At 43.8% G+C, this 23,937-nt stretch overlaps 1 protein-coding gene and 1 long non-coding RNA gene across 7 annotated transcripts in view; one reads left to right on the top strand and one right to left on the bottom strand.

Moving 5' to 3' along the window:
* PCED1B (PC-esterase domain containing 1B) overlaps window positions 1-22,112 on the top strand; it is a 91,115-nt gene extending 69,003 nt beyond the window's left edge. For 2 of the 6 annotated variants that reach the window (XM_036019131.1, XM_036019130.1), the window contains one exon: window positions 20,185-22,112. In XM_036019131.1, coding sequence (XP_035875024.1) covers window positions 20,185-21,538 — 1,354 coding nt within the window. In that variant the 3' untranslated portion in view covers window positions 21,539-22,112. Of the gene's footprint in view, window positions 1-2,907; window positions 8,303-10,986; window positions 13,184-20,184 lie in introns of those variants that run through there. The other 4 variants (XM_036019133.1, XM_036019132.1, XM_036019134.1 and 1 more) reach the window with 4 other exon arrangements.
* On the bottom strand, window positions 15,651-20,321 carry LOC118499099. Its single transcript, XR_004901612.1, has 3 exons — window positions 20,252-20,321; window positions 16,991-17,074; window positions 15,651-15,741 (listed from the first exon to the last, which is right to left on the bottom strand). It is a non-coding gene; the product is annotated as an uncharacterized LOC118499099 (long non-coding RNA).
* Window positions 22,113-23,937: the final 1,825 nt, after the last annotated feature.

Below are 23,937 nucleotides of genomic sequence, written 5' to 3'. Positions count from 1 at the left end.
TGCCAGGCCTGGGCTGGCCTAAGTCTCACTGAGACCAGCTGTTCCTAGTTTGAGAGGATTTAGGAAGTTGTGAAGCATAAGCTAAGACCATCCATTCATATGGAAAAGCAGCTTGGGTGGGCCAGTACGTTGGGTGGGGCAGAGTCTCAGGGGATCTCCAGGGTGGGGCAAACAGTATCAGTAAGGTTGATGGAGTTTCAGATAATGGCACCACCTAGCTGGCTCAGTTGGCTAAGGGTTCAGAATGGGACAATGGCTTCTGCTTGCCTTGATGCCAGATACTTCAATTTCTTCCTGAACACTACTGGTGCCTCTCAAGCTGCTACCCTGCTGCTGCAGCTCAGAGGGAGCGAGCCTGAGAAGGTGAGTCCATGTGTAGGTTCTTTAAGAGGAACTGCTTAGGGCTCCAGCAGTTTCTTCCACTGACTCAGTCCTGGCTGGGTTTTGCAACCAGAAGTTGTGGGGACTTACCTCCCTGGCACTAGAACCCTGGCCTCGGGGGGGGGGGGGGGGGGGCCTGGTGTGGGGCCAGGACTCCTCGATTCTAAGATATCCTTCCCAGATTTCAAAAAGATTTTCAACTTCTTGTTTTCTCTCTTCTCCTTCTGGCGCCCCCCTGATACAAATAGTGGTACTTGAAGTTGTCCCAGAGGCTCCTTACACTATCTTCATTTGGGGTGGCTCTTTTTTTTTTTTTGCTGTTCTGATTGAATGTTTTTTTCCTTCCTTATATTCCAAATCACTGATTTGGTTCTTGGCTTCATCTACTCTACTGTTGATTCCAATATCCTCCATTTCATTTGGTGTCATTCATTTTCGACTGGTTCTTTTTTGATGATTTCTGTGTTTTTTTTTTTCATGCTTTTGAAGTTCTTAGAAAGTTTCTTGAAGTTCTCACGAAGTCTGTGAGCATCTTTATAACCATTGTTTTGGATTCTGTATTTTGTAGTCTACTTGCCTCCATTTTATTTAGTTCTTTTTCTGGAGATTTTTTCTGTTCTTTCATTTAGGACCTATTTCTTTGTCTCTGCATTATGGCTGCTTCCCTATGTTCGTTTCTATGTATTAGGTAGAGCTGCTCTGTCTCCCAGGCTTGGTAGACAGGCATCCGGTAGGGTTCAATGGCATGGCCTCCCTAGTCACCCAAACAGGGCGCTACAGGTGCACCCCTGTATGGGCTACATGCACGGTCTTGTTGTAATTGAGGCTTGATTGCTGCTAGCATCGCAGAGAGCAATTGACCCCCAGGCCTATTGGTTGTGAAGTCCATTTGTGACTACAGCAGAGGAGCTGTTGTGCAGGACCCAACCCTACAGAGCAGGACTTGCTTCAGCAGGCTTTGGTGTAAACCAAGACTGCCCCTTTAATGTGTTGCTGATGGAGGTGGTAGGTTTGTAATCTGGCATGGTCTGAAGCTGTCCACTGGATGCACTGGCTTTGGGACCTCCTGGGAGGTGCAAAGTTGACCACCACCTATGCCCTGCCTGGGGCCACCCAGTATGATCTACAGTGTGATCTGCAGATGGTTGCTACTTGTGCTGGGCTTGGAGGTGTCCAGGAAAGGCCAAGCTTTGAACCAAGGCTGGCTGCCACTAATGCTGGACCTGGGGCCACTTAGTGAGAAGTATAGGGCATGCCAAGGCCAGATGCTGCTTGCTGGCAATTTGTGAACCTTTGAGAGATTTTCAGAAAGTCTGCAACAGGAGCCAAAACAGGAATTTTGTATGGAAAAGCCACTGGAAATAGTTTGGGTGGACCCACAAGTTGGGTGAGGCAGGGTCTCAGGGAATCACCAGGGCAGGGTCAACAGTGTTAGCCAGGCTGATGGACACTCAGACATGGCACCCACCAGCCAGCTCTCTCTCTCTCTCTCTTTCTCTCTGTCTCTCTCTGTGTTTGGTGGGGAATCTCAAAAGGAACAATGACCTATGCCAGCACTTTTGTCTGGCAGAAAGCTGCCCCTCTAGCTCTCACCCTGATGCAAGACAGTTCAGTTCCTCCCTGTATGTCTCTGGTGCCTTTAGAGCTGCTGCCCTGGTGCTGGAACTTAGGGGGAGAAAGTCCGAGTAAGTCCATGCATGGGCTCTTTAAGAGGAACTGCCTGAGACTCCAGAAGCCTCAGCCACACTCTACAGCCAGAAGTTATGGGGACTTCTCTTTTTAGTACTGGAACCCTGGGCTGGGGAACTTGGTGTGGGGCTGGGACCCCTCATATGTCAGTGGTGACCTTGACAGCTGAGATATGCTTCCCAATTTTTACCCAACACGTGTGAATATGGGACCAGCCTTCTGGCATCTGTACCCCTCCTACCAGTCTCAACGTGGCTTCTTTAAATCCATAGTTGTAGGACTTCTATTCAGCTAAATTTCAGGTGGTTCTGAATGATGATTGTTCTGTAGTTTAGATGTGGTTTTATGAGGTTGTGGAAGGATTCAAGTACTGTGTTTACCTATGCTTCCCTCTTGACCAAAAGTCCCAAAGAGATTTTTAAAATGCAGATCATGAATGTGAAAGATAAAGGAAGATTCTCTGCCAGCCCCTCTGGTTAAAAGAGAGATGGTGCCCCTAGCATACTTATGGTCTAGGATGAAGCTTTCTTATTTGCATACCTTATGCTAATGTAGATTGAGGAAAAGAAAAGTTGTTGTAACTAATAAATAGCTAAGTCAACTAATTGGTCACATAAAACCTAAATAGAGTGTCTGAGAGCTACGAGCATGGGGTTTGACAAAGCTATGCTCTCACAGATGTGGTAATCAGGTAAACTTTAGAGAACTGCACAACGAAATTCTATCCAGCCTTTAAAAAGAAGGAAACTCTTTCACATACTACGACATGAGTGAACCTTGAGAACATTACATGAAGTGAAATAAGTGAATCACAAAAAGACAAATACTGCATGATTTCCTTCTATGAGGTATGTAGGGCAGTCAAATTCATATAAACAGAAAGAAGAATGGTGGTTGCCAAGGGCTGGGCAGAGGGGCAAAAGAAGAATTGTTGTTTAATGGAAATACAGTTTCAGATCTACAAGATGAAAAAATTCTAGAGATCTGTTTCACAACAATGTGAATATGCTTAATACTACTGAACATATACTTAAAATGGTTAAGATGGTAATAACAATGAGAAAGAGAAAAGAGGGGAGAGGGGCAGAACTGGAATCAGAAAACTAAGCCAGTGGTTTGGAGTCTTCTAATAAAATTTAATATTATTTAGAGGTGAGGGACATTGCTAAATAATTCAAGGCCAAATTCTCCTAGCATATTAAATTATTCTTTGTAAAAGGGTTTATAACTTTTATTTTTTTTTTTTACTGCAATTCATGAACTGTGGCCCTGGGACAGTGGGACCAAGACTCAGGACTCCAGCTCTTAGTCCAGGTTGAGCTGTTAGCCTGGCTGTGTGATTTAGGTGGCCTCTGACCTCCCCTTGGCCTGAAGGTGGTCTCTGTCACCCCTCCCACTTTTATAACCAGTTTCTGCAGGACAGGACACCACTCCACAGAGTTGTGCCCATCCCACAGGGCACTTTTCAGTGTTACATTTTATTCAGTGGTAGCCACTCAAAGTACATTTTTATGTTACTAAGTTAGTAGTGTAATTTTGTGATTATATTTTATTTTACTAAAGCATGGGTGTATGTATACTACTTCCTACAATAAACTGAGCATTTATGAAACACCTTGCACTCTGCTTAGCACTTTGCATATTCAATGTCCACAACTGGAATTGGGCCAGAGTATTAAGTAACTTGGCCAATCACACAGCTCATGGTTTACAGACTTGGGACTCGGAACTCTTTCTGCCTGCAAGCAGGCCATGCTCTGAACCCTAAGCTAAACTGGAGCAGAATACAGAACTTGCATAAAACATAAGCATTCTAAGCAAGTTTGTAGAAAAGTTTAAGAAATCTAACAGAATGGAGTCTTTTATAAATTCACTTCTCAAATTCTATCCGTCCTGGCAAAACCAAAAATATGGCTCCTCTCCACCCATAACCTCCCAAATCCCAATGCCTTGCTGCTCAACAGCGCAAGAGTTTGCATGTACTGACTTGGAGAATTTAGCCCAGTCACTAAACTGAACTCAGGAGAAGGTCTAATCCCAAGTCTCCAAGTTCATACTGTACTGTCAGAGACGTGCTTTTGCTCCCCTAGAAACAAGGCGCTCGCGTGTGCTCAGAGTGCTAACTGCACATGCTCCGAAGAGAAACTATCAAAAATATGGAAACTGTTTCAGGCCAGACAAGCAAATAAAACACATATTGTTTTGTCAGTTGCCAAATTTGGTTCTTTTTCTTAAGGTAGTCAGGCATAGAACACAGACACATACCAGCTGGCCGAACTAAGTTTATTTATAAGTAAATATTTTGTGGCCTGATTCTGGCCCACTTGATGCACTCCGATCCACGAAGGTAAGAAAAATAAGTGTTCCTTGAAATAGAAAATGTGGATAAAATGATAATGGCTTTTGAAGATAAGTTTAAATTGATCTGTGGCTGGAACTATGAAAGGGTTATTAATATTAAAGGAACATTATTTTTGCCCTTATGTCTAGAGTATTTTTCACTGTCTAATTAAAATATCTGGCTTTTATGGGTTTGGTTTTAAATAAATTATGGCTTAAAATAAATTATAAATTTGTAATGGCATATTAACATACATGAATAGAAACCAAAAAGGCAAAACTCCAGTCCTGACCAAGTGTAATTTTTTCCTACTCTAGACTTGCACCCATGTGGCTGAAACAGACTAGAGAAAACCCAACATCCATGCTGAGCACCCTCAGCTCCAATAAGGTCTCCCAGCTTAAGTGGGGCTCACTGCTGCTCAGTGATTACAGCCTCTGCCATCTCCTAGTCACCTATTTCCTATTTTCTTGTTCCTCAGACCTCTAACACCTCCTTCCCCAGATTCATTCTCTGCTGGTGACCTTGACCAGTTTGCCTATTTCACTGACAAAACACAGTCAGGAAACCCCCCCCACAAGCTGGCACCTCCACACCTACCCATTCACCAGCATTATGCGCCTGTACTGGGTCTCCCCCATCCTCTTTCTGCTTGATCCACCCTAGCACCTATTCAAGGTGAACCCCTCTACTTGGGCACGAAATCCAAACCGTTTCACCAACTCAAGCACATTACTTCAGCAGTTTCCCCCCATTCCTCCTACACCATCTGTTTTCCCTATTTACTGAATCACTCCCATAAACATACAAACATGCTATTATTGTTCCCATAATAAAAGAAAACTCTCCTAACCCCACTTCCCCCTCCACCTAACTTCTCATTCTCTGCTTCTCTTTCTAGTGAAACTCATGGAGGGTGGTACTGTCTCCAATTCTCTCTTAACCACTGTAATCAGCCTTCGTCCCCACCACTGTGTATCAAGGTCACCAAGGTCCCACAGGATGTATTACAGCCAATGGTCAAACCTCCTCCTTGGCTTATGAACTACCTCGGAAACAGACAAGCCCTCCTGTGCGCTCTCCCTTGAAATGCTTTCTGCTCTCAGCTTCCAGAGCTTCACACCCTCATAGTTTCTTCCTGCTTCACTGATCCTTCCTTCTCAGTCTCCTGTACAGGCCCCTCCCGTCTTCCTGGCCGCCTACCCCTGGAGTGCCCCAGGGCTCAGTTCCTGGACCTCCTTCCTGCTCTAGCTTCACCTTCTCCATTGGCCATAGCATCCAAACCAAATTAATATCCCCGGCTTCGCCCCTCACCTCCAGGCTTATCTATCTGAATCCCGTCTCAACATTCTGATTCCAGTGTGTCCAAGGCATCTCACATGCAACGGGCCCAAAACCTGACACCGGGCCTCCACTCCCCAAACCTGTTTATCCGAAATTGTCTCCATCTAAGTAGATGCAACTCCATGCGGCCTGTTGCTCCGGCTGAAAACCTTGGAGCCAGCCTGGTCTCTCCTTTTCTCACGCCCCACCTCCTCTCCCTAGGCAAATCCTATCACCTCTACCTTCAGATTATATCTAGAATCAGACCACTTTTCATTCCTCAGGTAAAATATCACTGTTATGAAGGAAGAAATAAAATATTTCAGAGAGATTTAGAATATCCATATAGAATATTTCTGGCAGGGTAGACAAGAAGCAGCCGATGACAGTATTTCTTCTAGAGGGAAGTGCGGGGTTAGGGAACAAGAAGCAGAGGGAGACTTACTTCTCACTCATAGCCCTCGTACCTTTTGAAGTTTTGTGCCATGTGCATTAAATGCCTTCTAAAAATAAGCAAAATAATTTAAGAATGATGATGATGGCCTGGCGCCCTGTCTGGCCTCCCACTGAGAGGCCATCGAGATGACACACTCCAGCCGCAGCTGGAAGGGCTCCAGGTCCCTGCACAACGCCCTCAGGGTGACTGGCACTGAAGCTTTCTCAGAGCCTCAGACTCTCCATCTGCAAAGTTAAGATGATAATGAGAGCTCGCCTTAGTTTATGAAGGGGGATCTGTTGTGAGACGGCACATTCGATGACGTGGAGGACATTCCACATACATAAGTTTTCATTACCCTTTAGGAAAAAGCGAAGTTTGGTGGATAAGAAAGAAAGCCAGCACACCGAACTGTGGAACGTGAAATGGGGCCAGAATAGCAATAGGAGCTGTCACTGTGTGGCATAATAAGTCCTTGGAACCAAGAAAATGTGTTTCTTGGTCTTAAACAACTTTAAATTTAACAAGTATAATCAAGATTATCATTTGCATTATTACAGCTAGGCTGTTCTCTGGTCTTGTGATGGTTATGCAAATTTTAGTCATCTTCCCTTAGATTGCTCTTTTATTCTCACAGTATACAGACTAGCTGAAATCTAACGAGATGGAAACATTTGCAACTCACAGATATGCTACAATCAAATAATGGCAATTTTTCAAAGTTATGTAATAGACTGATCTAAATTTTAAAATACTAAAGTTATCAATCGGGTTCTAGATGAAACCCTGCCCTGAGATGCAATAATTGAAAAATGGAAAATAACTGGATTTAATGGCTGTAGATGAGAGGATAGAAACAATGTGTAATGTGTGGAATTAATTTTTAAGCCACACATTGCATAGTCAATGAAGTAAAATAAAATGACATTTTCTGGGAAAAGACAACCATGTTTTTCTTGATAGGCCAGTTTCCCTAAATAGCATAGTATTAAAAAAAAAAAAAACTAAACACATAGGGCATGCATGCATATGCATTTCAGGATTGTTTTGGAATCTGTTACTTTTACGTGTTATTTTTATACCATTTAATGTAATGGAGAAATGTTGTATCCTACGATGTTTAAAACACCTATGGAAGGTTCACTGTTTGGGAAAAACGTTTTTAAAGCTTTATTCCCTCATTTTTTTTTCTTTTCTTCTGATTCATTTCCTCCTCTTTCATCTTGGAATTTGTAGGGGAGGTGACAGTCCCCCTCCTCCAAATCATATCCTTCCAAAGAAAAGAAAAGAAAAGAAAACAAAGTTCCAAGCTTATCTATATCTAATCAATCAGAATACCACTTCCCGTCCCCCTGCCCCCTTCCAGTTACCCCTTGGTTTCCAATGGAACAGGGGGAGGAATCAGAAGGCTGTCCTGGCCTGCCGCTTCCTGCCTTTACCTGAGACCGGCAGCTCAGGCCCGTACTTCCCTGCAGCTGCAGAGTGAGCTCTCGTTCCACCCGCAGGGCGCTGGGAGAAGCACCACAGAGAAGTCCAGGATTATTACTTCTAAAAACTAGAAAAGAGAGCACTCTTTTATCTTTCCCCCATTTCTCTTTTCTCACTTCCCCTTCTCTCCCCTCGCCACCTTCCCCTCCTCCCCCGCTCTAGGGGTTTTTCCGCCCGTGAACACGCCACACGAGCCAGGGTACTGAGAGCAGAGGGTCTGACCTGGGAAAAGAATACAAAGGAAGAACCATAGCAGCTACACCCAGATCACTGAGAAATGCGAAATGAAACAAGCTCAGAGCCAACTTCCAGGAATAAGCTATATTTTGCACTTGGTGTTTTCATATTTGCCCAAGTCTTAAAGCTTTGGTCACTAGCCTTCCACTTCCTAATGCAAGAAAATAAATGCTGACTCGTGCTGGTTGCCCCAGACGCCACCGGAAATGGCATCGTCTCCCCTGACGCTGCTCACACATGTGAATGTGCTAGCAGCACCCAGACGTGAGTGTATCTGCCTTGTAGCCCACGCTCTGGGCTCTCTCCTCGACCTGGTGCTCTGACCCACAGCCGAGAAGGGAGTCTATAGGAAAGAGATGTAGAATCAACGGAGAGGTACATTTTTAAATCACCAGTTACTTTAATGAGTAAGTACTTTTCAGTTTTCCCATTTTATTTTAAGCGTTAATTTTGTATTTCTGATCAGCCTTTCTTGGCATTCTCATTTCTTGGGTACGCTCTGTAGGAAGGAATCTCCATCCTAGTCCACTTCACGCCGCCCCCACTTACCTGAACAGCCCTAAAGAGACAACTGTTATTTCTTAATGAGAAGGACTGATAAACTACTGAACCTCTAAACACGCACAGTGAGAGGAAATGGTAGGTTGTGAGCAAGAAGGGATGCGAAGCATCTGTTACATGTGTAATCTTGTATGTTGTGGTTGACCACAAAGGCTTGGCATCATTTTAACTCCCAGCTCTGCTTTTTATAAAATGGGTGACCTCGGGCAGATGACTCAATCTGCCAAACTTCATTTTTGACTGTGTAAAATGGAGAGAAAAAAGTACCAATTTCACAGGGTTCTTACGAGGAATAAATAGGTAAGCAGGTAAACTGTGTAACATAAGCAGTGAATACTATCTAATGTTACTAAATAACGTTAAATTAGTGTTACTAAATAATAATAAGTTAAATACTTCATTACTGGAAAGCTCCCTTAATTACTAAATCCCATCCCCCCAAAATGCTGAGTTGGCTCAGAAAAGCAATAATTGATATTTGTAAAGTTTGTGGAGCATTTCCTTTGATTTCCACAGTTCACCCTAAGGCAGGCAGTGCTGAGCGGCTGACTTAGTTGTATTCCTGAGGGACTGGGGAGAAGCCGTGCAGCACGTGGCAGGAGAGGAGCTCGGGGGTCCACAGTGAGAGCAGAAGGGAGGAGACAGGACTTGGGAAAAGCCTGGCGTCTTTGCATGTTATCTCCCCAGCACGGACTCCTGTTCTGTCGGCTGCCTCGCTTTCTGGACCTTTCCCCGCTTCCTGTGCCCAGTCCTAGGGCTTGAAAACTGGGGGATGTCCTTAGTCCCGCTGCCAACACACACAGCATTGGGAACCCAGGTCTCCCAGATCCTTCTAAGAAATAGTATGGGTAGGGAGCAAGGCAGACAGAGACTGGCTCTTAGAAACTGCATCATTAATAGTAACATCCACAATAAAAATAATACCCATTTTACAAGCTTTTTTATTATATTTTATTGAATATGCAGTTACAGTTGTCCTGATTTTCCCTTTACTTCCCCTCCACCCAGCACCTACCCCCTTGGGCCATCGTTCATGTCTATGGGTCCTGTCCCACACCGTGGCTGATTGCCATGGGTCCTATGTATAGGTTCGTTGGCTACTCCATTTCCTATGCTGTACTTTACATCCCCATGGCTATTCTGTGACTACCTATCTGTACTTAATCCCCTCACCTCTTCACCCACTTCCCCACACCCCCTCCCATCTGGAAATCATCAAAACACTCTCGGTGTCCATGATTCTGTTTCTGTTCTTTTTGTTTGTACAAGCTCTTTTATGTAATCTCTTTAGAGGAGCATACAGATCATCTCCCATTTAAAGGACGAAAACAGAGGTAAAGCAAGCTCTGGAGGTAGAAGAAACCCCAGCCTGCTGACTCAGCCTAATGTTCACTGGTTAAATGGGCTTTTGTGCCCATCCATGGAGACAGAATTTCAGAATCCAATCTGTGCATCAGCTGGAAGCAACTTAGTCATTATTAACTCCCCATCACCCTCCTTTTCAGCCATGGGGACCTTTTATTTAACCACTGATTAGAACCTAGAGTAGCCAGCATAAGTATAAAAATATAGCTTTAGTGCAGTAACTGAGTTTTCCATTGACACATTAGTAGAAATTAGCTATCAGAGTGATAAAAACGACCCAAAGTTGACTTCATACCTGCTCTGTTTCTCATGGAAGAATTTAAAGCTGTACACAAAACATTGCTTTTTTGTTTCATTTTTCAACAGATAATAAAAAGGAAAAATACATACAAATATCTTTTTCTAGATAAGACTATTTTTTTTCCTCAAGGTTCCAACACATATTTATAGCCGAGGTTAAAAGCTCAGGCTCTGGAGCTGAATTTCCTCCTAAAAACAAAACAAAATCTTAAGCTTACCTAATCAATCAAGAAGATTCACAGCCAGTAAAAGGCCAGTTGGGCATTTTACTAGCCCAGCAACTTTGGGGTATTTACATAACCTCTCCAAGCCTCAGTTCATTTATCCATATCAGGAAGATAATAATAGTTGCTACCTCATTGGTTTGTGAGAATAAAATAGACCTGGCACAGAGTAAATGCTCAATGAAAGCTGACTATGATGCGGAAAGAGGGGGACAAGGAGGAGTGAAACCCACTCGGACCATCCAAGAGCAGGACAGACTAGAGTGGAGAGCAAATGAGCATTTCATCGTTGGACAGAATGGAACCACAAGCTTAACAGGCATCCGTCGGAGGACCGAGAGAATTTTCTGTCTGGGAAGACAGGGAAGGCTCACAGACAGAACTGCATTTTAAACTGTAACCAGAAAAGCCCGTGTTCACACTGCCCGTCACCTTCCAGACCCAATAAGCAGAGACAGGGATTGAAACTCTAAAGGCGCTTTATTCCGATGGCTGCCGATCTGAGAAGACAGAGGGTTTGTACCGGAACAGACTGTCTTAAATTCCATTTAAAAATGGCCCTTTTGATAAGGAGAACAAAGTATAGGTAAGGGGTTTGGAATTCAGGGAAAAGTTCATTGGATTTTATAAAAATCCCCAGGCAGTGGTCATCTCACCCTGGGGCACAAGGGTTCAGATACCATCTGGAGTTGCTTGCAGTCCTCCTGAGGCCCAAGGCTGGAACTGCTTATGGTCACCTGGAGCCAGGGTGGGTCATACCTTTGCTTCCTGGAACAATAACTTTTACATGCATGGGTTACTAAAGCTTATTGTTATTATTAAACAAAAATTTTCCAACTTTCGAGTCCCCCCTCAAAACTAGGTCTTAAGGAACGAGCAGAATTTTGGTAGGGGAAGGGGCTAGGGAACCTTTAATGCTGAGTTGCAGAGCAAACATGAAAAGGTGAGAAGCTGTCTGAGTGCACACAAGCTCTGTTGTTCACCCTGTGGCTTTGGGGAGCTACACAGAAGGAAGGGTCGTAGCCTAGGTTAAAAAACAAAGTTTATAACTGCAAACTGTTGGAGCTATGTTAGCATTTCAAATGGAAGTGGAGACACGAAATTTGAAAACACAGATAAAAAATAACATTTTAGAAAGTATTTCAAATTAAGACACTTTCTGAAGGATTGAAAGTAATTTATAGAAAGAAAAAAATAACCATAAAAACCTAAAAACGGGTGGAATTGTTCGCTAAGCTCAGCTTCCCAAAATCACCCCGTCTTCCTCCCTAAAGTCTATTTTTAAGAACTATGCCTTACTTTTTATTGCCAAGAAATGGTTGAACTGTTGTATATCCAGGCTGTTAGTATCATTTTGATGTTTTTGGAATTGTGGAAACAGCCACAGTCATGAAAAATAAAAATGACTTGATTAGGCAGTTCAAAAGTAGAATTTATTTCCACCTACTTATCGCCAATGTTTCAACACAGATTATATAACAGCCTCTTCAAAAACGCACAGCAAGAAAACGCTGCCTTCCTTCCCACTGAGAATCAATAGTTACCTGTAGGACAAGCGTTCAAAGGTCACAGGAGAATTATCTGAGGAATTCAGCCACAGTTTGCTGGGAGGACAAATGGGCAGCTAGGGAATTCAGAAGTGATAAGAGGCCTCTGTAGACTGGATTACTCCTTGCCCTTTCCTTCCCCACTGCCTTAGAACTTTATTGTACTTAACCTGAGTATGTCTGGAACTCAGGAGGCGAGTTCGGGCTAGCTAGGTTTATCGAGCACTAGAAAATGTGGCAGGCCTCGTGCTGATTTAACCCTCACTTCTTGAGAAATCCCTAGTATAGTTCCTAATTTTTTGACGAGGAACCTGAAGTGCGGAGGGATTACTTAACCTGGCCAGAGTCTCCGCGGTTAGTCAATAGAGGAGCAGGATATAAACCCAGGGGGCTGACCCCAGAGCCCACCCTCTCAGCCACTGTGCTTTATTGCCTCAACTCAGAGTCATCTGCATACAAATGGTAATTGATAAGGGGACCATATAATTTATTTGCATCCAAACCAGGATTTGGTGGTGGGGGAGGGAAGCTACGACTTATGCTGGGAAAACAAGGGCAAATCAGGAGCGTTGGAGGCAAACAGGGATTTTCAACCAGCGTATTGACGGATGCTGGGAGAGTGGGTGAACCTACCGAGGGAAGGAACGTGGAAGAAAAGAAGAAAGGAGTCGATTAGTGGGCCTTGAGAAAGACGAACATTTGGGGAGTTGCCAGAGCAAGAGAAACGCACAGAGGACAGCAAGGAAGGCGAGAGAGGAGAGGTGGGCGTCAGGCTCTGCAGTAGTTGTTCAGAGGGGAGCCACCACTGGTGTTCCGGCCCCCAGAGCTGGGAATGCTGCGGATTCGACCAGGACCTAGAAATGGCCATTGAAAGGAGCAACAAGGAAGTCACTGGTGATTTACTGACAAACATTTCTTCGGTTTGATGGAGCTGGAAGCCAAATAAAAGTATAAAAAAAAAAAAAAAGAAAGAAAGAAAGAGTAAGTAGGAGGTGAGGACCCGGACACAGCCAGTGCAAACAAGTCTTTTTAAGAAGTGACCTTGAAGGGAAGGCAAAAGATAGGACTGTCCTGGAGGTGGAGTCCAAGAAGTTTCCTTTTTTCTCGAAGAAACTAGAATGTATTTAATGCTTACGCAAGGAGCCAGCCTAAGGAGACTGAAGAAAAAGTGGAATGCATAATTACCCCCTCGCCGCAGGGACCTCCTGGAGCAGAGTCTGAGGCACTAGAAGACGAGCTACCTGAGCTGGGGACTACCTTCGAGCCGCGGACCACCTTCACGTCTGAGGAGGTACAGCCTTGCCTCTGTGGGAGGGAGGAACGGGGGCCTGTGGGTTTGGAGGTGTGAGGGAGGGGAGTAAGCGAGGAGCCTGCTGCCTGTGGACTCCGGTTTTCTCTAGAGTCCCAGGAGGGAGCGGTTGCAGGGGCGGAGGTTTGAAGGTGCCTAACGCTTGGCAGGCCCTGTACTACGCCCCTGATAGATTTTGGCGTGATCCCTCTTTATCTTCACTGTTACTCAGTGAGGTCGGTGATGAAACCTCTGTTTGATGCCAACGAAAACTGGCTCCGAATGCTGGGCAGCTAACCCGAGAGCGCACAGCTGTTCGGGGACAGAGTTCAAGTCTGACTTCAGAGTTTCCTGGAAGTGAAAGACGGGTCCCTGCCTTCCAATATCTTTCATTCTCGTCAGAGAGGAGTAGGAGGGAAGTTAACAAATGTCTTTTAATTAATGGTTTCAGACCGTAATGTGGAAGTTTGTCACAGCCAGTCGTGTTGTTTATGTGAACTGATTTTTTACTTTAATAAATCCTTCTGTTAAAAAGAAATTTTTCTTAAGTGGAGCTACTCAACTAAAGGCTCCCTAGTTTATCTTTTGCGTTTTATAGAAGTTACTTGCATACTAGGTATTAGGAACCCAAGTTTATTTACAAAGAATGTCTACAAAGAATGTCTCCTGCATTTCTATAGCCCACTGAAAATTTTTTAAATTTTTATTTATTGATTTTAGAGAGAGAGGGGAAGGGAAAAAAGAACGAGAAAAACATCAATTTGTTGTTCCGCTTATTCACGTATTCGTTGGTTGGTTCTTGTATGTGCCCTGGCAGGAAATAGAACCCACAGCCTCGGGGTGTCAGGACCAGCCTCTAACCAACTGAAATTTTTATATTAGACTGTTATTGTGGATAAATATACTGCCTTAAGGATGTTTAAACTTGGGAATTTTTAGACTCTCAAAGTGTGTGAAATTCCTCTGTTGATTTTTTTCATTGCAAAAGAGTCACAGATTTAAGATCTCGGCCTGATAGAGGTGGAACAGATACAGATTGAATAGGTCCTCGGAGATTCCTGCCTCCACAAGAAAAACGGGAAGATCCCTATTGCATTTTCAGTGTTCCATTTATGTCACAGATATGTGAGAGTTTAGATTATGTTTAGAACTAACTGAACCACCAAGTTAGAAGTGTGGGCCCCATGGTCCCTATGGTAGGGTGGGGTCGGGTGATTGAGGGCTGGGGTAGAGGAACCGTGAAGGTTGTGGAGGTGTGAGTCAGATTTGCACAGCGACAGCTGTCACCACCCGGAGTAGACACAGGTGTTCTCTGAATTTTCACTGAATTTTTACTGAAAAACTTAATGGGCTGCAGAACTGAGGCCTATTTTAGAGGTGAGGTTATGGAGGGTAGGGGTTTGGAATCAGTCTTTCCAATGGCTTTTTGGAAATAATTTTTTGTTGCATTATTTAACAGTATCTCACAGTACTTTTATGTATTTTTTTTTAAATTGTTCTTAAAACCTCTTTTTAAAATAGTAGGCCTGAATTCCCACCATTTTCAAGTTATGCAGAGGAGTGAATAGTCACTGACTCATCCCAAATCAATCCCCAATCCACAGGCCATTCAGTAAGCTTTCCCAAAAAAGAGTTAAGAATTGTTTGCTTTTTTATTTTTCTTTCCGAAAACTATATGTGACATGCAGTTTAATTTTTGAGAAGTTTAAATTTCACTTAGAAAACTAAGCAATGCCAACATATACCTAAGTTGTTAAGTTCATGAAAAATATTTATTTTCTTATTTGTACCATCTATTTCACAGAATTTAAGGGGATCTTGGAAAGTTCAAAATATTGATTTGACCACCAAAAGTGCAGTTTGAAGGAGATGAACTATTTATATTCCCAATATAATGTTGCATTAAAATGGTTAGTCATATGCAAGAAACTTTTAAAACAGTTACAAGCATTTCCTACAACTAATCAATTGGAACAACATCCTAATTGTTAGTGATTACCTCTGTGATTTAAGACCTCACTACAGGGCCTCTGGAGCTACTGCCCTATTAAATGTGTCACTCTTCTTGTAACTAAACATCCATAAGAAAAGAAAAAATTAGCCTAATTACTACTACACATTGACTTATGGAAAACAAATGCAATGTGTTTGTTTTGTGATAGTTATAAAGCAGTACTCAATGATTTATAAGTCATGGCATATGAAACTATTAAAAAATTAATTATCCCCAAACAGTAATCTAAGCAAGATGCTTGAAAGCAATTTATTATGGTAGCAGCCATTATTAATGCATATTTCTGCCAGAGCTTTATCCAAAAGCCAAATTTTACTTTGAAAACAGAAAAACGCGGTACTACCTATAATCATGACTTGAGGAATCATCCCGAGACTCTGTAAACACTGGTTTTCACTGGATGATGGAATCCCGGATTGCAGTGATCTTCCCATACACCTCCTCTCTCCCCTGGCCTTTCCTACAGGCTTTGGCACTTCTTGTACATACACCGGTTCCAGCTGCCAGCTCCTCCTTTAATGTTTCACATGTCCTTTTCCATACCCTTCTTTTTTTTTTTAAGATTTTATTTATTCATTTTTACAGAGAGGGGAAGAGAGGGAGAAAAAGAGGGAAAGAAGTGTGGTTATCTCTCATGTGCCCGGTACTGGGGACCTGGCCCGCAACACAGGCGTGTGCCCTGGCTGGGAATCGAACTGGGACCCTTCGGTTCGCAGCCCACGCTCAATCCACTGAGTCACACCAGCCAGGTCTCCACACCCCTTTTCTTGAGGGAAGAGACTGCATTTTCATACCTACTCCTTCCGTCTTGCACAGTATCTGGTTCTTGGTGATCCTTACTGAATGAATGGAAAAAAGAACAAGCGAAGGAATGAGGCACTCTATCTATAAAATAGCTACCAAAAGAGTAAGTGAGTTTAGCAAGTTTGAAGCAAGGAAAGAAGTGTAGCCTCCTAAAAACACCAAAACACCACTGACTTGTTTTCAAATCCCCTTTTGCTTCAGGTTTGTTTTTTTTGTTTTTTGTTTTTTGTTTTTTGTTTTTCATTGAGAAGCGCTTTGAAAATATTTACGAGTAACCGACAGGTTTTTTTTGTTTTTTTTTTAAGATGAGAGGAGATTTAGCTCTCCAAATTGTTTTCTGCTCTCACCCACGCCCCGAACCCCTCTCCTTTTTTTAGGTTGGTTTTGTTTTTAATGTTTGACATCTGAGCTTAAAGGATTCTTTCCCACAATAGTCCTGAGGGTGTCTGATTTGTTAATCCTGTTAGTTGTCGCATTCTCTATCTAGAATTTCACAAACTTCCTAACTGGAGTGCTTCTTCTCAGTTATTCCCTCTTCTTTTTTACAGTCCTACCTACATGTTCCACTGCAGAACAATACATTCTTAAATGGACGTTTTAATTTTTACATGTCTCTCACCTGAGATTATGGAATGGGATGAAAAAAGTATACTCCTATTTACACACACACCCACTTCCACCCTTACTAACCACCCCCCACACACACCCGAGTACACATGGACCGCCCCTCCTGAGCAGGCAGAGTAGTGGTTGCCTGCCTGAACATGGAGGCACACCGGAAGACCCTCATCCTATCTCATCCCCCTGACTTGAGCCACGCTTTAGGATTGAGACTAGCCTGCAGGGAGTTCTAGTCAAAAGGAGGTTTCTACAGAGACAGATTTGAGAGTCAGGGGTTTTAAGTCTTAGCTCCATCAATCAATATTCTTCCCTAGAAAAGGTGAATAATAAGGATTGGTCTATATATAGAATAACATTTGTAAAGCACCTACCATCCAGTAGCCATTCAATAAACAGTAATTTTGTTTTATTCAAAATCTTTCACTTCCATCATTTCATTTGATCTTCGCTGAATCCTGCTAGGCAGGCAGCAGAAATACTATAATCTCCTTTTTACAGATGGTCAACCTGGTGTTCTGAAACCTGCTCAGTAATAATAGTAACTCTCATCCGTGCTTACTGCTTGTCGGGCACTGTTCTAAATATTATGGTTAATCCTCACATCAAATTTATGAAGGGGGAACTGTAAGTCCCGTTGCACAGATGAAGAACTCAAGTCAGAGAAAGGCTAAATGACTTGCCCGAGGACTAAGAGCTAGCACATGGAAGAGTTGGGATTGAAACCTACAGAGTGGCTTCAGGAACAGTGATCTTCACCAGTAGTATTCTTAAGTGCCTCCCTTTCCCACTGCATTTGGACTCATCTACTGAGCCCAAATCTAAGGCTCTTCATATCCAGAGAAAGAATCCATTAGACCATTTAAGCAAAATAGCCCTGAAGGAGCTCTCACTGGTGTGCTCAGCAAATTGGGCATCCTGCTAACCGAAAGGTCGCTGGTTCGATTCCCAGTCAGGGCACATGCCTGGGTTGCGGGCCAGGTCCCCAGTTGGGTTGTGCAAGAGGCAACTGATCGGTGTTTCACACACTGATGTTTCTCTCCTTCCCTTTTTCTTTCACTTCCCCTCTCTCTAAAAATAAATAAATGAAATATTTTTTAAAAAATAGCACAGAAAGAGACAGCTGCAGGTTATTAGGTTGGCCACCCTCGGGGAGAGAACTCTAACGGGAGCAGTTGTTGGTGTTCGATACCCTGGAGGACAAGGCCCAGCCTGTGACCACGGTGCCAGCCCAAAGAGGGCACACAGGGCTGGATGGTGCGAGAGCCCTGGAAACACCCGGAAGAGGGCTTCCCCAGCGCTTTGCACTTTGGAGACGGGCCTGGGGTGTACAGATACTGTTCACAAAGACACCGGTTTTCCTGGCACTTAGCACTTTCCACTTTGTGTTCCAGTTATCAATGAATATTTCCATCTGCCTGTGAAGGAAAAGACCAAGTTTGACTCATTCTATATCCTCGATGTGGTGCATTTAGTAGAAGTTAGTGGGATTTGGGTTTTTTTTAATTAAGTTTTATTTTATTGCACCACAGCTAGCTAAATCCTAAGGTGTTTTTGTTTGTTTGATTTTTAAGATTTGTGCCCTGACTGGGAATCAAACCCAAGCTCTTTAGGTTTACAGGATGACGCCCAACCAACTGAGCCACACCAGTCAGGGTACTACTTTTTTTTTTTAATGGAAGTTCTTTGGAAGAAAATTAAGCCAATATTTTCTGTTGTCTTAAGGCAACTCCTATTCTATCCATTTTTGTGGTTTTACTTTTGTATTTGTACCCATTTAAAACCACAAATAGTATAGCTTTTAAAAACTGAATGTGTCATTTAATAATAGTTCTCCACACACACCTATTAAAATGTGTATTAATGCATAAAAGCCTACAGAAGCGAAGCCACAGTGGATTGTAATGGCTTCTATGTAAGTGCATGCGGTGGATGCCATCTTCCTCCTCATCTAAGATTTGTTAGTAGCATCGAAGTGTGTTTCTACCTTTTATTCATCAGTACATACGGTTGTAAATGGCACCTTGACATAAACTTCATCTGAAGTTGTGAAGATGAGTTTCACAACTCAACATTTTATTCAATATGCTGGGGAGGAAAAACTTCTCCTCTGCCTCTTAAGTTCGGTTTCTGGGGCCCTGTGCTTAAACTAACAAGAGACAGGTTAGCCAGAGAAAAGGCACACAATTGTTATTAATATTTAAGTGCACTGGAGTTCCTAGAAAAAAAGTGAAACTCAAAGAAACATTCAGGAGTTTATATACCATTTTGACAAAGGAAAAGGGGTTTGGGCTTCAGGGGATGAGAAATTGCGGGGAAGTGACTAGCAACTGTATGGGGAAACGGATGGAATATCCCGGCTATTTTGGTAAGGTCTCTACAGGAAAACTCATCTTGGTGTTAACCCCTCCCTGCCTTCCTCCTTGACTCCTCTTTGGTTGGGGGAGGGGCCTTTCCCCCCACCAAAGGGGCATCTATACACTGCTTTTAGGCAGATGAGGGGAGTGCAGAGAACTCTCCCTGAGTCTGCTGATTCTTAGTTGCCTTCAGCTCAAAATCATCCTTATCCCAAAGGGGCATACTTGGGGGTAGCATGTTCTGGTTTTCAAATGGAAAGCAAAGAGTATTATAGCAGAAACACACGTGAGTTATCTCCAAGGTTATTTCTCTCTCTTTTTAAAAGATTTTACTTATTTATTTTTAGAGAGGAGAAGGGAAGGAGAAAGAGAAGGAGAGAAACATTAATGTGTGGTTGCCTCTAGCACGCCCCACACTGGGGACCTGGCCTGAAACCCAGGCAGGTGCCCTGACTGGGAATCGATCCAGCAACCCTTTGGTTCGCAGGCCAGCACTCAATCCACTGAGCCACACCAACCAGGCCCAAGGTTATTTCTTTTGTATAAGACCTATTGGTACAGGTACTCTTACTTTATATTGCTTTCCATTTGAATTCTTCTTAAGTTATTAAAAGTAATATAAGATTATATAAAATATATTTACCAAAAAAGAGGAAAGTGATTCATCCATTCTATTAAAAACTCTGCTTCTGCATGTTTTCTTCAGCATTATCTATGCATATCTATTTCATGTAGTTTCAGCAATACGGGGGACACATGTGGTCTGTAACTTCCTCCTCTTAACATACCACGGGCATTCTCCATGGTTTTGCTTACTCACATTCATTGGTAAGCAGCTTCAGAGTTGTCTAACCTAACCATTCTCCAGTTGTCAGACATCTGGGCAGCCTTCCCAGTGGCCCTTTGTACCAGTAGTAGGGGAGGGCAGGCTGGGTTGGCCCCTCCTGGCTAGGTGGAACCTGGGTTTCCAAGAGCAGCCACACACAGTTCAGAGGTCAAGTCCCAGCCCAAGTTAAGGCCAGGCCAAGCAGGGCTTCTGACTCCAGGCTCCCTTCTTGCTCTCTCCTCTCTCTCAGCCTTAAGGTGGTGGAGTTCTGCCCTGAAGGTTTCCCAGGCCAAAACTTCATCCCTGGTCCTGAGTCTTAACCACACAGAGGGCCTGCCTGCCCGGGCTGCTTGTTCCTCCCAGCTGCTCTTTCCTTCTGTCCTAGCTATCTGCAGACCCACCCACGTGCAAAGGAAGGAGCTAGGCCACTTGACCTGGGCATCATGGCCCACCTGCGGTCCTTGGAAGTGCAGCAGCTGCTCCACAACAAGTTTGTCGTCATCCTGGGAGACTCTGTCCAGAGGTCTGTGTACAAGGACCTGGTGCTCCTGCTGCAAAAGGATTGCCTGCTCACTCACAAGCAGCTCAAGGTCAAGGGGGAGCTGAGCTTCGAACAGGACAAGCTGGTGAATGGAGGCCAGAAGGCTGCCATGCACAATGGCACCAACTACCGTGAAGTCCGGGAGTTCTGCACCAGCCACCATCTGGTGCGCTTCTACTTCCTCACACGTGTGTACAACAGCTATGTGCAGGGCATCTTGAAAGAGCTGCAGTCCAGTGAGCACACTCCAGACGTGGTCATCATTAACTCCTGTCTCTGGGACATCTCCAGGTATGGGAAGGACTCCTTTAGCAGCTACCGGAAGAACCTGGAGAACCTGTTCAGGCACCTGGTCGAGGTGCTGCCTGAGTCATGCCTCCTAGTGTGGAACACGGCCATGCCCGTGGGTGAGAAGATCACCGGGGGCTTCCTCCCGAGGAAGCAGTCGTCCTTGTCCTTGGGCCTGAAAAAAAAGGTGATTGAAGCCAACTTCTACAGCTGTGTTGAGGCACAGAAGCACAATTTTGATGTGTTGGACTTGCATTTCCACTTTCGCCATGCAGAAGTGTACCGGCAGGGAGACGGGGTCCATTGGGACGAACGGGCGCACCGACACCTCTCCCAGCTGCTGTTGGCCCACATGGCTGATGCCTGGGGCGTGGACCTGCCCTGCCGCCAATCTGTGAGCCAGTTGATCAGGAGTGGACCTGAACAGGGGGTTGAGAGACAATTCCCGACCAGCAGGAAACGACAGGCCTTACTACCATACCCATCATTTTCTCCCAGGCAGCACTCCCTGCTCCCTCACCCAGGTCCCTACCCACCCCTGCATCCACCCCTGCCCCCACAGCCTCTTCCCATTCCCTGTCACCCAACAAGAGGACCCCGCTTCTCGCAGGGTTCCCAAGATGCCTATTGTACCTCAGACCTGCCTTTCCAGTCAGATCAATTCTTTAACCATTCCCATTCAGATGGCTCCTCATCTACCCAGGCAGGATTTGACTTTGAAGGTGGATTTATGTTTGATTCCCAGCCTCCAAGGGTCCCTGAACACACACCCTATCATCAGCAGCGGGCCCCTGTGGTTCATAGGGGTTTTCCCCAGAACGTACCTTATGGCCCCTATGCCCCCTGGAGACAGCCGCCCAAGTCTTACAGGAGACAGGCCCGAGCCCACCCTGAGCCAAGGCCTCATTAGGCAGACTTGGGCCTTTTTCCTCTTCAGGGACATGGACTTGACAGACCATCTGACTCTGCCTAATAGACTGATCTTGTTAACATAGCTGTTGATCCACACTTGGACTTCCTTTGGTCCTTTGCTGTGACCAGTGATGGCAGGGAAGAGTGGCCTGACCCGACCTTGTTGGCCGTGGCCTCTTCCTCCACACTCTGGGGCTGACCAGGCGTTATTCCTGCCGCTCACGCACTCCCTGTTTCTCTTTGTCTTTTTGTAAACAGAAAATGGAAATTAAAAAGTTGTTTTACAAAAGTAGCTGTGGGTTTTGTGTGTAGCTATATTTAATGGTGCTTCTCCCTTCCATGAACCAACTAGCTTTGTGAGAGCAGGGGCAGATAAGTAGTCATGACGTCTACGTGATAAACTACTCGGAGTGGTTTTGTCTAACCCAATTCTGAAAGTTTCCATGAAATGGATTGGATAAATTTTTTAAAACTAACTTTTTGTGATCATGTTTTCCAGAGATTCCTAAATAAATCATTGTATTTTAGAGCTGGGGAACTAAAAACATAAAATGGAACTACCATTTACAAACAAGGAAACAGCCCAGAAGAGGTGAGTGACTTGTTCCAGGTCACGCAGAATATCAGTCCTCTACTGGCTTCTCTTAGTTTATACTGGTTTCTAGTTTATATTAACGTCAAACCACAAGATGAACGTGCAGCAATAGCAAACCAAGAAAGAATGTTTACCAAACATGGTCTTTCTACGAAAACCCAGGGAAGAAAAAACCCTGTAGCTCAACCATCAGAAGTTTAGTGGTTAGGTGTGCGATGACCTATGTACGTATACTAGAGTTGATGGCATACTTGTGACTTTATAATATTTTCAATAGTTTTGAATTTTGGACTTGAAAAAATTAGAACTCAGTTGCTCTTAATGACAACATGAGTCACTATTAAATAAAACTAGGAGATGGAAGGGACCACCCAGTACACAACTCTGACAAATGGCAGTGCTCCCTGCAACACATACACACTTTGTTTTGTATGAATGTTAACATCAGGAAGTGTTTAAATCCTAGGCCCTTTGTCACACTAGATTAGGGAAATGTTAATACTTAGATAAACTAGTCAAAATAGTATTGTCTGAGTAATGGACTTTTTCACTGAATTGATTTGACTAGCTTATCATTCCTCAATTGGACCATTTCTAAATTTGATGAGGATCAGGAAATAATATCCTGCAAACATGCAGTTCATGAAATCACAGGAAGTGGGTGAGATCAGCTGTCTACAGAAGAAATAACACAGCAGGTTTTAATCACCAAAAACTCAGAAGATTCCTGGAAAATAAGGCTTTTATCTTTGTGTCTCAAGTCCTAGTACAGTGTCTAGCACGTAGTAAATACCAGATGTTTCTTGAATGAATCAGTGAATGAATGATGTGGTGTGTGACTGTGTTCCTGGTGAGAAGACAGCCCACGTCTGAGGAGATACCTAAGAGGGTATTTGATCCCTATAGCACATCTGAAGGAATACTGCCCAAACAGCACTATGATGACCTTCAAGGACTCTTAGAAAAGTAGTGACTACAAGTTGGAATTTGCCAGAATGTCCCAGCAAAGTCAGGAGAAGGGGGGCCTGTCTGACGGATCTAAATGTTCTAATCCAGTGTTCCCCAACCTCTTTGGCACCGTGGACCAGTTTTGTGATGGGGGTTGCCAGGGACTGGAGGGGGAGCTCAGGTGAGCTTTTCTTTCAGCCCAGTTCCTAACAGGATGGGGTTGGGGACCCTGGTCTAATCCATGCAGGAGATTAGTGCTCCAGCCTTCAAGACAAGTTGGCCTTCATTTTGACTTTTACATTTACCAAGCAAGACAAATCTGTGTTCAGCTGCTAATCTGAGTAAACTGATGCATTTAGTGTTTATATTTCCATGAATAAACCGATAAACGGGTATTGTGGTTTATATCTCTCTGGTGAGTTAAGTTAGTATGTATTATTCCTCCTTAATCTGATCATATCTGATGAACCACAGAGAAGGAGTTCTTAGATATACAGGATTGAGGATGATGATGAGTCCACTCTGTTATGGATTAAATTGCACCAATCACTTCATAGTCCTGTTCCTCACACGTGGGTAGGAGTGCAGATAGACACAGACAGGGACAATCTTTTCCTTAGCAGGTGTGTTAATTTCCTGTGGCTTCTGTAACAAATACTACAAACTTGGTGGCTTAAAATGACACATACTCTCTCAGAGTTCTGGAGCTCAAAGGTCCGAACTCCATAACCCCAGAGCACAATCCTTACTGTTTTCCTACTCCATCCTACACAATCAGGCTTCTTACCTGCCTCTGCAATGTTATAGATATATATTTTTTAAAGTTTTTATTGTGGTAAAATATGCATAACAAA

This window comes from Phyllostomus discolor, chromosome 2, assembly GCF_004126475.2.
Source record: "Phyllostomus discolor isolate MPI-MPIP mPhyDis1 chromosome 2, mPhyDis1.pri.v3, whole genome shotgun sequence".
NCBI lineage: Eukaryota > Metazoa > Chordata > Mammalia > Chiroptera > Phyllostomidae > Phyllostomus > Phyllostomus discolor.
Note: the sequence above shows the minus strand (reverse complement) of the source record. Positions and strands in the feature narration are given on the sequence as shown.